We start from the raw sequence: 16,542 nt of genomic DNA on the forward strand, positions 1-16,542 counted from the left end.
ATATGTATAGAGCAGGCTGGCCTTGAACTCACATAGATCCACCTGCCTCTGCTTCCCAAGTGCTAAGATGTTATGCTACCATGCCCAGCCTCAGCCTTGTTTTGTTTTGAAAGAATCTTGTTAATGTCTAGGCTGGCCTCAACTCATCCCTAGTGTTCTGCCCCCCCAGGTACTAGGACTAGAGATGTGTGCTACCTCATCTAAGTAAATTTCCATCAGCCAAAGCCCCACCCACATCCCCTCCCTCCATTAGAAAACCAAGGACGAGCCCTTTGTAGAGTATCGTGTTCCTTAGGACAGGAAGCTACCTCTCTTCAAAGCAACGTGAGCCAAGAGACCAGTCAGAACCCACAGATATGAAACAGAAAAAATTTAATTTCAGAATATTACATGAATATAAAAGACAATATATATGATTGTTTCTTTACAATTACATATATATATGCAAAATAATAAAAAATAACAAGTAGGTACAACCTTCTCCTAAGAAACCTTTTGGGGGTTGAGTGAGCGAGCGAATGAGTGAGTGAGCACACAGAGCGTGCACAGGCACACCTTGCTGAAAGGCCCTGGGTGAGAGCACACCTTCTCTATAGCCTCTGGACCAAGCATGTCAGGGGCATGCTCAAGAGCTCTTCAGCATGGGCTGTGGCCTCACGAACTCCAGTTTCCATGGTGACAAAGCACTCAGGTTATTATTTATCCTCAGTCTCCTCACTGCCCTACCTCCACACAGCTTTCAGCACTGGCTGCCTAGTAAAGCCAGCTTTTGACAGGGAGTCTGACATCAGGCTACCAGGACTAAGGTCACTCAAAACCTTCATCTTAGGAAGCCAGATTCTCTCCAAACTCTGGGACAGTCCTGCTGGTTTAGATCTGGATCCTCACTTCAGTCTAAAGACTTTAGAGTGTAGGAGAGCAGGCATGATGCTGTCTCCAGGGGAAAGGATGTCACAGAAAACAGACCTCAGCACACAACCTGCCAGTCAGCATTCTGTGCTGCCTCATCCCCCAGGGTGTTTCCTCATCACTCTGGGAGGACCTTCAGAGTATAGCACATGCTATGTGGAGGGACAACTGTGGGTTCCCTCAGGCCCCATCAGCTGTGCTTCTAAAATGCTCCAGCACTTGAGTATAACCAATACTGTCTCCCACCTGTACCCTACACAGTGCATGTGACATGGGGAATGGGGGGACAGGGCAGGGGCGGGTTCAAACCTGATCACTGATCTCAGTGAGAAAATCCACTTCTGTGAAACGTCAGAGAAAGGGCCCACAGCCTCTATTCATTTACCTAATGCAGATACAGATCAGATATGATCTGTCTCTTCATACTTGGGCAACAATAACCACCAGATGACACTTTGACACAACATCAAAGCCTATGACAATTAACCCCAGAAAGAAAAGAAAGGTTCTGTCAAAGAGATTACTCCAACATGGAAAATAAATATAATAAAAATCCTTTAAGACACAGGTCAGCTAGGCAGTGACTACTCATGCCTTTAATCCCAACCCTGGGGAAGCAGAGGCAGGAAAACTCTGAATTCGAAGCCAGCCTGGTCTACAGAGTGAGTCCCAGGACAGCCAGGACCACAGAGAAACCCTGTCTCAAACAAACATTAGTTAAAAACATCAGTTAAATACTGGCTCAAAAACAGCAACTGAACGCCTTGTCAGAAGGGCAGCAGCAGCCTTCTGTGACAACGATGGAGCTTCTGTCTGCGTTTCCTAGAAGATACCACAGGTTACAACAGCCACATGTTACAAGACTCAAAAGGTTATGCTTCTCCTCAAGTTTATTCTGCACTGGATCACAGCTTCTACAAGAAAAAAATGACCTAAAATACCCTTAAAGCAAGTAATGACTATCCAATAAATAAATAAAATACACATTCCCAAATGCACGTGGTAAGTCACTGCCCAAGAGGCCAGCCACAGAGAGCGAGTGCATGGGGCACCTCTCTCTCACCCAGACCATCCCTGGGCATTGCTTCCATCTACCCACACTCCACTCCACAGCCCCGCGCTCTCTCTCTCTTTCTTGCTCACAGAGTGTGAAACTCCTGGCTGCATCAAGGCACTGCTTGGCTTGCATCCCTGCATAGTGCTACATTCCAGCATGGTAGGGTACACTGAAAGCAGGCTCCATGCTGAGGAGAACGTCTCTGATTTGCTAACACAAAGAGGTTTCTGTTTGACCTCACTATATACCTGGCATAAGAAATTTATTTCAAAAAGAAAAGAACCTTTTTCTTAGTAACAACATCACCAGAAAGAGTCAGAAACCTAGACAAATGAACTTGCTAATAAAGATCCTTACGGATGACCTGAAACTGCTTTAGAGAACGGAACTTAAAATCCACTATAGATCACACACCTCCATGCTCCCAAACTCTCCAGCTTGAAGGGAAAACATCACATTTCCTTCAGCACTGCTGTTGCAGCAATGAAACAGTGTAGTATGGAAGAGAGGGCTGACAGACAGACAACGTCAGCCTTCATCTCAACAATAACACAAGTTCAACTGTCTATCATCAGTGTGGAACCGTATTCTGCTGGGTATCTGGTTCCCCACAGTAGGGTGAGCATGGTTTCACAGTTAGTTCCACAGAGCCGGGCCCATACCTCAGCATCCACAACTGCCACCTGCGGCTCAGGAGACAGTGGCTCTCCACGCTCCACCACTTCCTGTACCCATCCAGACAAGGAGATGGGCAGGAAGCAACTGTTCTAGACTACGGGGACACATAACAACTGCTCCCTCTGGGGACCCTGCAGAGACTGCCACTCGTGCCTTTCCTGATGCCAACCTGCTCTCAGGAGACAGGTGAGCAGCACATTTGATCCCTAGGAATGAGTGACAGCATCCTACCGAAGCCAACCAGCCCCTCGGCCTGCTTCAGTTTCCACCACATGCACACTGCAGCAAGCTCCTCTAGGTAGCAGACCATGACATTTCCAAAGTGACAGTAACCAGGCACAGAGTGTAGCAGTGGCACCAGCCACGCTCTAGGTGAGAGGATGATAATGAAGGAAGCAAGGTAACAACCAACCACACAGCCATCTCACATCACCAAGGTAACAACCACACAGCCATCTCACATCACCAAGGTAACAACCACACAGCCATCTCACATCACCAAGNGGTAACAACCACACAGCCATCTCACATCACCAAGGTAACAACCACACAGCCATCTCACATCACCAAGGTAACAACCACACAGCCATCTCACATCATAAGGGGAAGACAGGGGTATGGGGTGCAGCTTAATAACTGAGATCTGTTAAATACACTGTACTGAACTCTTTCCCATTGCCAGGTCAAATCCTCTATATTAGACATGAGAAATAATAGATTGTCTAGGAAAGCTGTAAGTCCTTTGAACACAAAGATAAAGAGATTACTCAAGCTTAAAATAAAAAGGGGTCAAAAGCATTTAACTTGCAATTCGCTTAATTATCCATCAAAATAATGGCTTCTAAATAAACAAGTAAATAAACAAGCAGTTACTGAGTACTCACAACACAGAGGAGAGCCTCAAATACCAGCTGTAAATAGTAACACTCCACTAAGACCTACAGTACTTTAAAAATATTACTAACAATTAACACAAAATATCCTGTTTGAAGAAACCAACTGACCTAAGCACACTGAGTAGGTGTGGCTGGCCCTGCCTACCTGCTGCACTGTGTAAGCTGGGGCAGGGAGCTAGCGGCTTCTGACATTAAAAACAAACACGGAGCATAGCACTTCCGCAGACGCACAGCTTCAGAGACATCCAGTGAGGGGGTTAGAGGTATCAGTCGGGTCAGGGTATGAGTTGGCTTTCACAAGTCAAAACGCAGCAAGCAGCTGCAGGTCCAAGCTTGACTGAGAAGAGAAATAACACTTGTCCCACTGAAGAGAAACTTCACTGTGGAGGACAGAAGTAATAAACAGAGCCTTCAAAAGAATCCTAGGTTAAAAGAGAAAGAAGACAATTAGACATGCTTTAAAACTTTCTTTTTTTTAATACCCACCAAAAGCCACAGAATCTACACTTAGTGTTCTCTCCAAATTTACGATTAAATAATTTGAGAGTGTGACTCTACCAAGTAAACATCGTCTGCGCTGCTTCGTCTAACCCAGTTTGTTATGTCTTCTTACTGACTGTAACAGTCACCACTTAGTGGGGCGTGTGTGGTGATGGCTATTGCCACAGGCCCTTGTGTACATTTTCTCATTTGTCCTCACAGCTTCCCACTGGAGAGGTAGTACGCTGTCATTTCACAGATGTGGAATCTGCAGCCCACAGAAACTCACCTGCCCCATCAGCTACTGCACACACACACTCACACACACACACACACACACACACACACACACACACTACAAATAGAGAACTGACCCACGTCTAATGAGTACAGAGCTCCTGCTGTTAGCAGCACTACCCTTTACTAAAACCAAAAACAACAAGCTGCTAACACTACTGAGACAAGAGAGAGCAAAAGGGTTGTAGGTGGGTGGGTGTGCAAGGGTGTGTGTTGGCGGCACTAGGAACTGAACCCAGGGCACTGCATGTGCTAGGCAAGCACTGCACCACTGATGTGATTGTCCCCTAGAACCACTCCTGTCGTGCTGACACGAGTTCAACAGAAAGTTATTCTGGCTGGCTGGGTTAGCCAGACAAGGCTTCAGAGAGGAGAGGTTCACCTAGACTTTAAAGAATTAGGAAAGCCGGGCGGTGGTGGCGCACGCCTTTAAGCCCAGCACTCAGGAGGCAGAGGCAGGCGGATTTCTGAGTTCAAGGCCAGTCTGGTCTACAGAGTGAGTTCCAGGACAGCCAGAGCTACACAGAGAAACCCTGTCTCAAAAAAAGAAAAAAGAATTAGAAAGATTTGATTGCTGAAAATAATGCCCCTTGATGAAGGGGTGCTCCATCAGTGTGTTCCCATCTGGGGTGATTTTGCCCTTGAATCCTCAAGGGATGCTGGTTCATCTGGAGGAACTCTCAGTTGTCACAACCGAGGGAAGGATGCTAGTGGCATCTGCTGGGTCACAGCTGCTCGACACCATACAACGAATGCACAGGACAGCTCCACACAGAGAATTCCAAGAAGCCCTGTGCTAAGCAGAAGTCTGCATCATGGCTATTGATGGTGACAGGGACACTGCACTAATTTCTAGTGTTGAGAAGAGCTGGGATTCCATCAACTGTCCTGTAAGAGAGGACACATCTGGAGGCTGGAGAGTTCAGAGCTAAAGATGTCATTTGGGAGTGAGCTGTGGAAGCAGAACAGGTGCTGAGAGGGTGACTACAAGAAAGAAGAGTAGAAGCTTAGACTCAATGAGCCCTAAACAAGCCAGATGTGGCAATCCTTCATAATGCCTAAAATCCCAGCTACTCAGGAGGCAGAAGTGAGAAGATCACAAGCTTAATGCCAACCTGAAAACCTGAGAAAATTCATGTTTCAGAAAAGGAAGGGAGGAAGGAAGGAAGGAAGGGAGGGAGGGAGGGAGGGAGGGAGGAAGGAAGAAAACAAAGCATTTTTAAGAAAGGAGGGGGCTGCCTCAGAGTGCAGCTCAATCTTGGAGCCTTTGTGAAGCGCTGAGTCAATCCTTATAAATAAAAGTAAACAGAAGGGAAAACGGGAACACTGAAGAGGAAGACAGGAGCGCTGTCCTCAGGACAGGAGGTGGAGGAAGGGTGTTCTGACAGGAGTCGACGTTCCTCATCCACCAACAAGTGTCACAGCAGCAGCAGCCTCTACTCTCCTGGAAAACTCCCTTCTTTCTTTCCAAAGCAGAGTTGACAAAACAGAAAGACATGACTTTCTGCTTATCTTTAAATATGAATGTAACAAAAAGCTAACAATACAAAACACTATATTCTTCAAAAAAAAACCTCATACTTTGAATTTAAAAAGAAAATTTAAAAAGTGTTTAAACACCATTTAAAAAGAAATATTTGGATAGGAATAACTCAAAGACTGAGCTTGCTTCAGTAGCACAATTCTGTGCAAAAGAAAGTGGGAGGAGAAGGGAGCTCAGTTATTCATCAAGGTAGAAAGTAAGAAAGCACACGATAGCTAAGTTTCTAGAAGAGAATAAAGATTCATCACAATGACTTTGCTGTCCCGGGGATGGGACCCAAGACTGCACATGTGCACTCTACCCCTGAGCTACATGTCTACACGTGCTCTCTCCACTACTGAGACATGGAGCAGCAACTGAACTTCCAGAAACCCTCCTGCCTTCCGTCCTGAGTTCTGGGATCTCAGCTGTGCAGACCCATGCCTGCTCACAGCAGCTTTTTAACGGAAAAGCTATCAGCCCATGATAACAATCCTCTCTGAACTAAAAAACTTCAAAACCATGCTGACATGATTTCCAGCGCCCTTCCACGACTACTCAAGTCTGCAGAAAAGAGAAACATGACTTTCATGAGTGTCCTTTCGGCATGGACATTCTCAGCCTCACAAAGCCATTTGTACTTGTGATGTCTTGTTTAACAAGTGTTCTTAAGTCAGCTGATGGGTGGGTGGGTCCTGTCTATCCACAGAAGGCATAAGTGAGTCCGTCTGGAACTCTGTCCCTCCGTACCTGAAGGCAGTGCTAAGTAGAATAATCATCCAAATTTCTATGACTACAATTATACCACCTTAGACGTCACAAATGGAAAACACTGCTGACCAAGAAGACACAGGCTAGAAGCCCGGGCAGTGAGGACAGAGGTGGCTCCAGTGAGTACCTTTTCTCCCCTCTCTCTTCGCCTCAGACCATTTCAATCTTGTTGGTGTCACTGTCCCAGCTGGAGAGCCAGAGAAGAACTGCAACGAGAAAACTGTATGGTGGCTTAGATGGTCAGACGTCAATGCTCCTTTACAGATGAAGGTTAAGCCTCCACACTTAACTGGCTATGGGCAGCTTAATGCAGTAGCCTAGCATACCCTGAAGGACTGCCCACAGGTAATGCAGAGCCAGGGAGAGCTAACCTGCCCTATGGCATTTCTGGTGAGACTTAACCGACCCTTCAGCACTTGTTGACAGCTACCATGCTGTACTGTTCATCTGTACTTGTAACCAGCTATGCTGCTTAGAGTCATCTCTAACCTCAACTGAGATAATGTCTCCATCAGCCTGGCCTATAGGCAAGCACGTAGAGCGTTTTGATTAATGATTGATGCAGGGACACAGGCACTGTAAGGGTTCCTCCCTGGGCAGACAGTCTTAGGTTCTACAAACAAAAACAAGCTCAGAGTCGGCCGTGGTGGCGCACACCTTTAAACCCAGCACTCAGGAGGCAGAGGCAGGCAGATTTCTGAGTTCGAGGCCAGCCTGGTCTACAGAGTGAGTTCCAGGGCAGCCAGGACTACACAGAGAAACCCTGCATCAAAAAACCAAAAACCAAAAATAAATAAAAACAAACAAACAAACAAGCTTAGAGAGTCATGGGGAGCAAGCCAGTAAGCAGTGTCTTCATGGCCTTCGCTTCAGTTCCTGCGCTGAGTTCCTTCCATAATGAACTGTAAGCTAGAAGCCAAATAAACCCTTTCCTTCCTGAGTTGTAGCCCGTGTTTATCACAGCCACAGAAGCAAACTAACCCCATGCCTTACTTTCCTGAACTCAGAACATGCTGAATGGTCTGTGTAACCTACAGAAAGGGCCGTGAGCACCGCTGACTGAGCCTGAGAGTCACAGCAGAACAAGGGCCAGTCTATCAGCCTCCTTCCCAGACAGACAGACAGACAAACGTATGCTCTTACCAGGTTCATATTTTCTTTGCTGGCTTTCTTCAATTCCCCCATGGCCACGGACTCTGGAGCAGGAGAACTGGTTTTCTTTTCTGAAGTCATCTGATTGCCCAGGACTTTGCGCTGATTTAGGAACAAAAAATATTTTGGTTTTGAGCATTTATTATTTTGTAGTTGTCTGGCTTGCAAAACTACAACTTCCCCAGTTAAAAAAAAAAAAAAACAACTCAGCAGCATCTTGTTAACTTCTGTACGGACTGAGGCGGTGTCATGTAAGGGAAGGGAAAGCTTATAGCAAGCACCAAGAATGAGTGCTTCTCTGGGTGACTTGCCCCGCCCACTATCAGCTAAGGACAGTACATCTGTGAGCAGGAAGGGTGCAGGTGCTCCTGAGGGTTGGGCTGCTTTGGGAGAATAGGTGTAGTTTCTCTGTCAGCTGTTGAGGTCGCTTCTCCTCCCCACTCAGGGAACCACAGAGTCGGTCTCCTCTAGAATTGTCTCTCTGTCCTTCCTCACACAGGACTAGTAAATGTATAGAAACTGTCCAACAGTTCCTAAAACAGCCACAAAAGGCCCCAGGCTGGCTCAGGATGGTCACGTGACCACCGACGAGGAATCCACAGTCTTGAGGAAAGTAATGACTCCATCTTAGAGAGACCTCCCATCCCTGCAGAGCAAATCTGAATTCTGAAACAAGAGCAGTGTCAAAAATAACCCCCCCAAAACAAATTAAGCTCAACTAAAACCTAAACATTAACCTGTATATTGTAACCAACAGCAGAGCCAGGCATTACGTGACTCTAGAGGAAGACTGTCTTCCCAGACAAGAGCTCAATGTGGGACTCACCATCAGATACACCTCTATAAAACTGGGGGGAAGGCGAAACTCTAAAAATTTCTATTTTTTTAAGATTTTGTGTGTGTGCGTGTGTGCGTGTGTGCAGCAGCAGCATCAGATCCCCTGAAGCTGAAGTTATAGGCCATTGTAAGATGCCCAATATGGGTGTTGGGAACTAAACTCTGGTCCTCTCTATAAGAACTGCTAAGCCATGTCTCTACCTCCCAAAAGTTTTAATTTTTAAAAGAACTAAAAATCAAATAGATGTTTTAAAAGAAGCCAAATAGCTAAAACACAGACACAGATACACACACACACACACACACACACACACTAGAAAAATCAAGCCTGTATATCCTCCCTTCAGAAGGCAGGAATCACTTGAGAATGCTGAGCTGGGAATGCCAAGATGCAGGAGACTAGCTATAAAGCTTCTAGCAAATTTCCAGAAGGGCATTCTGAGTTGGACCTGGCTTGTATAAAGCCCTGGGGTTCAATCCCCAAGACCACTAACAAATAAAAACAGTACTGAAATATGCAGAGCTACTGAGCGAAAGTCCTATATCCTCTATCAGTTAAAACCTCTCCTCATTTATAATGAAACCACTTTGCCCATCTGTGTAGAAAGCTGTTGCTCTGGGCTTGGGATATGGCTCAATGGCAGAGTGCTTGCTCACACGTATGAGGGCCTGGTTCAGCTAATAGTGACATCAAAAAAAGAAAGAAAAGAAAAAAAGAATAATGTTCTAAAATGTTTTATCCTCATAACTTCTGAAGTTCTAAGTACACCCTTAGTAAAGAGCATAATAGCCAAACACATAGCAACACCTACATTTAAGCAATAACTGTCAATACACCTCAAAGCACAGCAGAAAACCACAGCCACCCAAGAACAATTAAAGAAACAGAGATCCTGTCTCGAAAAAACAGAACAGAACACAACCAACTGCAGTTATACTTAGTGCCTTCTCCACTTCAGTACTTGCTTCAGTGGCTTTCTAAAGTCCCAGTGTCATCAAACTGAGGCAGCTCACGCATTCACCCATCCACATTGTTCCTCCTAAACAAGCGATAGCTCCATTCCCTCCATACTTCTGACCAATCACAAGTGACTTTAAGCACTTTAGCTCCTCTAATAAACAGAACTGCACAACATTTACCTTGTGACTGGCTTTACATTTAATTTAGCAAGGGCCCACTGTGATGAAGAGTATGTTAGACTTTCCGTCCTTTTAAGGACGGAAAATCCTCCACTCTCTCCACACTTCTCATATGCAGTCCTCCAATGGACAGCTAAGCTGCTTCAACCTTTAGGCCGCTGTAAATAACATTTCCATGAACACTATAAAGATAACTCCCTGTGAAGGGACTCTGAGCAGCCCGAGCAGGCGACCATGGCTCAGGCAGGCCTTGCCTTTCTCTCCCATTCCCTTTGCCTTATTAAAAACCACTAGATTACATTCCTAAAGCTAGCCACCAAGGTCTATTCCCTCATTTGGCCACTTCCTCCCCTGAGGCTGACTACCAAGGTCCAGCTATCAAAGTATTGAAGTTCAGCAATCAAAGCCCCCTTTGTCTCACCTAATTAACATGCCCAATTAAAATTAAACACCTCATCCTAACAGCCTTTCCCATTTTCCCTTGTGCCATGTCTGCCTCCTCTCTACATAGAGGCAGTAGTCCTTTGTCCCCCAGGACAAATATCTCTCCCCTCTCTCCCTTGTTCCCTTCCTCTTCCCCTTCATTCTCTATCTTCTATCTTTGTCTCTTATTCCCTGCCCTCTGTCTCTCTGTGCTGAGAACATGGTCTTGGGGTCCTGAACCCATACTTTTCCTTTCACTGTGAGAGCCTGCTTTCAATTCCTTGGCATATACACAGAATGGAAACTGGTAGGTCATAAAGTAGTTCTATTGCTGATTTTCTGAGAGGTGGTCATGCTGTTTTCCCCAACAGCTTTGCCATTTTATATTCCCAGCAGTAGTCTGGTTTGTGGACAGAGTCATCCCAGTGGGTATGAGGTCTCGTGGTATGGTGGGTAGCTTTACATGTCCCTAATGATGAGTAATGATGAACACCTTGTGTCTTTCTTGGTCACATGTCTTGAGAGAAATGTCTCTTCTGACTGTTTCCTGTTTTGTAATGAGCTTGGATTTTTAGCACTATTGAGCCATATAAGTTCCTTCTATATTCCAGACATTATCTCCTAACCAGATACATGGCTTAAACAAATATTCTCTCCTGCTCCATGAGGCATCTTTTCACTCCATTGTGAAGAGCAAACCAAACACTTCAGCAAGTGTCATGTCCCAAGGCCACTAGCCCCATCCGTGAGGATAGAGAATGGATTCTAGACCTCTACAAAGTATAAAAAAAAATCAAAATTGCTGGCGGTGGGAATGCAACATCTTTAATCCCAGCACTCAGGAAGCAGAGGCAGGCAGATCTCTGTGACTTCAAGGCCACCTTGGTCTACAGAGCAAGTTCTAGGACAGCCAAGGCTACACAGAGAAACCCTGTCTTACAAAAACAAACAAACAAAGGATCAAAATTAGGGCTAAATGAAAGTACAACTGCTAATGACTTCAGCTTATGCTGAAATAAAAAGTTATACAAAATAACTTTAAAGTTGTAGTCAAAAGGATCCTTAATATTTATAAAGTTATATATTTTAACAATGTTAAAACAATTTCAAAAAGAAAAATAGAAATCGGAATAGAGTTAATCCCTCTGGATTAGCTAGCTGTAGTTTAGGCATTGAAATAAACTTGAGACCAAGCCACAAGAGGGAGCCATGCCCGACACTGCCCAGGTGGCCAGGAACCAGAGGGAGGACAACCCAGAAACCCAGGGTGGCACAAAAAAATCAAAAACCAATGAAATGATTCCTAACAATATTCTGTTATACTCATAGATTGGTGCTTACCCCACTTGACATCAGAGGCCTCATCCAGCAACTGATAAGAAACAGATGCAGAGACCCAGAGCCAAACGTTAGGTAGTCAGGGAACCCCACAGAAGAGAAGGAAGGACTGTAGGATCTGAGAGGTTGAGAACACAGTCCACAGAATCAACTAAGCAAGGCTCATAGGGACTTGTGAAGACTGAAGCAACAAACGTGGGTCCTATATGGGTTTGAGTTTGGTCTGTGTACACTCTGTGGTTGTGTAGCGTGGTGTTCTTGCAGGACTCCTAACAGTGGAAGTTGGGGGATTTTCTGACTCTTTTGCCTGTGTTTGGGACTCTTTTCCTCCTACTGGGTTGCCTCGTCCAGCCTTGATATGAGGGAGGTGCCAGGTCTTATTGTAACTTGTTATGCCATGTTCAATGGATATCCCTGAGTGACCTGCTCTGTTCTGAAGGGAAACAGAGAAAGCGTGTATCTGGGGAAGAGGGGGGGTGTGAAGTGGGGGATAGAGACTGGGAGGAGAAACGGAGGTAGTGATGTAATGGATGAGAAAAGAATACAAAGAAAGAAATGTGAACCCCGTGACTGAACCTGACAGCAGCTCTCACTAACTGCACTAATGGTCAGCAGTCTGCACACTTAGTGACAGCAGCAATGACACAGAAATGCATTTTCTATTTGTTCTAAAAACAAGATTTCTAGTCATTTTGATACATGGAAAGAAACAACAGTGAAAATAATGAGTTCACCAAAAATAAAAGATACAAAATTCATTGGGAACATTAGGAAGTCCAATGTCCAACAACATCCCTCGTCCCCAGCTAAGAGTGAAGCAGGGAGCAAGAGAGACTCCTGTCCTCAGACCCCAGGAGGAGGGAAGACCAGTGCTACATTCCCACTATAGTGTTCCTTCAATTTCTAACACAGTAAAATGCTTTAGAAAATAAGGCCTGGGGCTGGAGAGATGGCTCAACGGTTACAAGCACTGGCTGCTCTTCCAGAGGTCCTGAGTTCAATTCCCAGCAACCACATGATTGCTCACAACTATCTGCAATGGGATCTGATGCCCTCTTCTGGTGTGTCTGAGGAGAGCAATCGTGTACTAACATATATAAAATAAATGAATCTTTAATTAAAAAAGAAAAGAAGGCCTTTTCCAAACTTTTCCTTTTCTGTCTCCTTACTAATTAACCCTTTCTAGGACTCCAAGGAATAGAATTAAGTTGTTTAAGCACAAGAAAATAAGGTGCAAATTTCCTGAGAACTGATGTGGGCAGCAGGAACACAGGCTTACCTTGATAAGCCCACTGAAGGAGCGTGAGCGGGCTCTCTTCTGGACCCTGGGAGTAGAAGGTTCTCTCCCTGGCGTTTGAGTCAAAGACTGCTTATGGAACTACAAAAAATACAGACAACATTGTATTAACATTGTGCCATCAAGAAACAGCACCCTAGGGCAAATAATACCTGAGTGTAAATACTTAGAAAGTCAAAGACTCCCTAGATGTAGGGTAGCCTGACAGGCAATCACAAAAGCAGAAGGGACATTCAAAAACAAAAATACAAAATATACTCAATTACTTGAAGAAGTCCTAAGACTCAGATTCTCTGAACAAGGGATGCCCATGCCTGCTTTACAGACAGGAAACCAGGACCCACAGTGCTTATGATCTTGTCTCAGACCTGCTAGTAAACCATAATTATTTTTGCATCAAGTACCTTGGAAGCAGAACGTTGCTAGCATAAGCCATGAGAGTCCCCAGTTTAACAAACTATATGCCAGGATTTATTTTAAGATAGAGTCTCATGTAGCACAAGCTGGCCTCAACTCTCTATATAGCCAAGGATGACCTTTAACTCCTAATCTTCCTGCCTCTACCTTCCAAGTCCTGACATTATAAACTTAGATGGCCATACCCAGTTTATGAGGCGTCAGGAATCCAACCTAGGGTGCATGAATGGAGGACAAGCCCTCTACCAACTGAACTCCTAAGCCAGAATGCTCCTAAGGTATTGAAACTCTCTAACTAGAGCTCATAGCTGTCAGCCACCACTGCTATGAAGGGAAAGAGATTGAATGCAGACTTTGAATGCTGTCAGCTCTTTGTATAAAGACATCTCCAGTTTAAAAAAGGGGGAGCAGGGGGAGGCACTGTATAGTCTTTAACCAGTGCTCTCATTTGTTATTCGATCTCTCTCTCTCTCTCTCTCTCTCTCTCTCTCTCTCTCTTTCTCTCTCTCTCTCTCTCTCTGTGTGTGTGTGTGTGTGTGTGTGTGTGTATTTGGTTTTGTGACGAGGTCTCACTGGGTAGTTCTGGTTGTCCCAGAACTCACTATGTAGAGCAGGCTAACTGAACTCACAGAGATCTACCTGTCTCTACTTCTCTACTGCTGGAATTACAGATGTCTAACACCACACTTGAGTTCTGCTACTCTTAAAACCATCTCTATGGCCATGACAAAACACTTGTAGAGGGCTTTGTCCATTGATGGGAACAGCTCAGTTCCCAGCAGTGTCTGATACCTCTTTATCTTGCCTTATGCTAGAGATGCACCCCTCCCCCCAAAATAAAGGCACTCTTTCCCAAAGAAGGAACAAGCTGAACAAGAATGAAGAGCTGACTACTGCAGTTGGATCTACAATGTCCTCCAAAGCCAGGGGTGGGAGGTCCTGGCTCACGAGGGCATGCCCTCTAAGGGGTACTATTACACTTGGTCATGTGGTACACTGCTTTGCCCTGCTCATGCTGGTGCCTTAATATCAGGCCTCCCACAGGGCCACTCAGTCAAGGACAGAAACTTCCACCCCTGTGTGCCAAGCTCAACTCCTTCCTTTCACATGTTGACTAGCCCAGGAATCTGCACAGGAAGTGAGAACTGATTAATGCACTGGCCTTGCCTGACCAGCACAATTCAAAGGAACTAAGACAAATCTCCTGAGAGACTCCCAACCAGTAAGGATTCACTCAAGTCATCCTGAGTCCTCAAAGTAGCAAGTGAAAGACCTAATCTTACCTCCAAAACCCCAAAATAAGCAAACGCAGACACCAGAATTCCTGTTTAATACACTAGGACCCTGTTTTAGGCTGCTTTCTAACCACAAACAATCCATCCATCCATCCGGAAGAGCTGCCTCTTCTGCTCTGCCAGCCTCTCCTCCTTTACAAGCTCTATGTATGCATGCTACTACGACTGTTTCCCAAAGCTGGAAATGGAAATTCAGAAATTATATCCCGAGAGAGCACACAGCACTGCAGTCCTGGAATAGTACGTCGGAGCTGCTGGTTCTCTCCACACAAACCCTGGAGAGCTTTGTCAGGTGACTAAAATTACAGATGTTTTAAGCACAGCTAACTGCAGAGAGCCAAGCACTCCAACACCTCTCTCCAGAACTGCAATTCCACAGTCGAGCCTGATTTTTTTGACTGAGCCAAAGCTTGTTCCAATGTGATTCTGAGTGGTGTTCTCCGGTGATTCCTAGAGCCCACCTATGTCCCAGTACCCAGGCACCTGTCTGAGGAGTTGTTTCTTCTTCGCGGAGTCTGGCCAGTTATGCACATGCTGGAAGAGTTCTCTCAGCGCCTCTTCTGTGTGCTGCTGAGACGAAGAATCTACCCTGTTCTGTTTCTGAGAGCTTGCCAGCTGGAAGGACATGGCATGACATGAGGTTGTCAGATCAAGGTCATCCTAAAGGAAAATGTATAAGACATGCAGTTAGAATTCTGCCAAGCCAGGCAGTGGGATGCACACCTTTAATTCCAGAACTCCAGAAGCAGAGGCAGCTGGATCTCGGTGAGTTTGAGGCCAGCTTCGTCTACAGAGCCAATCCCAGGACAGCCAGAGCTACATAGTGATACCCTGTCTAAGACACCAAACAATATTGCCATAAACAATTGTAGCTGCTTGAGTTCGATTTTCAGAACACTTTTTAATTTCAAGTAGTACTTGTTGCTATACACTAAAGTAAGCCCTAAAGTATTAGCCCCAGCAGATAGAACAAAAACAAGAAACGAACAAAAACAAAGGCTTGAGGTGAAATTTAACTTCATCCAGACACTGAAGTGATAACCAACCATAGAGCCCATGGCTGCTGGGCCTTGGCTGAATCTCTTTTCCACACAAACTGCATGGAAGGAATAAAAGCTCTCCAAAAACACCACGCCTAGTTAAACTAGGATTAAAATGCAGTTTCTTACTTAGTCACACCTAATATTCACTGAATGAGAGAAAAACCACATAGGAATAGAAAACACAGCATAAGTTGGCAGCCTCCAAGTCTGTCTCTCAGGCTACATCCAGGTCAGCCACATGCTGGTGCCTTTTCTAGAAGGACTGAACTTTTGTTTCTATAATTAATGGTGTTTAAATGTTGCTTGGCTCATAGGCTAATAAATATATACAGGTTTTATGAGAAACTTTAACATATGATGAATGCCATGACACGCATGCAGAGGACATCATCACCAGTGAGGCTCTCTGAAAGCCAGTGAGCATATGGTACATAGGGCATTTCTATTTCAACAGCTCCCTTCTCCGTCTTTGACCCTGCTAAAACAAATGACTAGGTAAATTTACAGGCTTAAGGATAATGTTATACTTTGTTTTAAAACTTCACTAGTCTTAATTCTTCCCTTGTTTAGAGACCAGTTTCCTGTTCTTACCTTTGACATTTGAGTTCTGGAGCCCAAATAGTATAATCTGGCACATTCCCGAATATAAGCAGGAGCCTGGGCAGGACATAAAAGGAAACCAGGGCTTAGTTATTAGGATCTAAAAATCTTTCAGGCCACAGAAAGAAAATCATAACATTATCTAATGGGTAGATTACTCTGAAAAGCCAAACACTTTCCAAAATACCACATTTGACCAAATAGACACCTCCATAGATCTGCTAGGAAGCTGTAGGAAGTCACCACTGTAGTTGCTGTTTTAAAAACAAAGGTAGCATTGCATACACTAGCAAGGTTTTGCTGAAAGAACCCAAATATAGCTGTCTCTTGTGAGACTATGCAGGGGCCCAGCAAACACAGGAGTGGATGCTCACAGTCAGCTATTGGATG

The 16,542-nt window shown here is 45.0% G+C and overlaps 1 protein-coding gene across 1 annotated transcript in view; it reads right to left on the reverse strand.

The window, feature by feature from the left end:
- Positions 1 to 477: 477 nt before the first annotated feature.
- Positions 478 to 16,542, reverse strand: part of Arhgap19 (Rho GTPase activating protein 19) — a 35,686-nt gene continuing 19,621 nt past the window's right edge. The window contains exons 7-12 of the mRNA XM_021152515.2: positions 16,144 to 16,209; positions 14,993 to 15,169; positions 12,780 to 12,878; positions 7,754 to 7,864; positions 6,738 to 6,816; positions 478 to 3,962 (exon numbers count right to left, since the gene is read on the reverse strand). Of these exons, the coding sequence (XP_021008174.1) occupies positions 3,952 to 3,962; positions 6,738 to 6,816; positions 7,754 to 7,864; positions 12,780 to 12,878; positions 14,993 to 15,169; positions 16,144 to 16,209 (543 nt within the window). The 3' untranslated portion in view covers positions 478 to 3,951. The remainder of the gene's footprint in view (positions 3,963 to 6,737; positions 6,817 to 7,753; positions 7,865 to 12,779; positions 12,879 to 14,992; positions 15,170 to 16,143; positions 16,210 to 16,542) is intronic.

Source organism: Mus caroli, chromosome 19, assembly GCF_900094665.2.
Source record: "Mus caroli chromosome 19, CAROLI_EIJ_v1.1, whole genome shotgun sequence".
NCBI classification, from domain to species: Eukaryota; Metazoa; Chordata; class Mammalia; order Rodentia; family Muridae; genus Mus; species Mus caroli.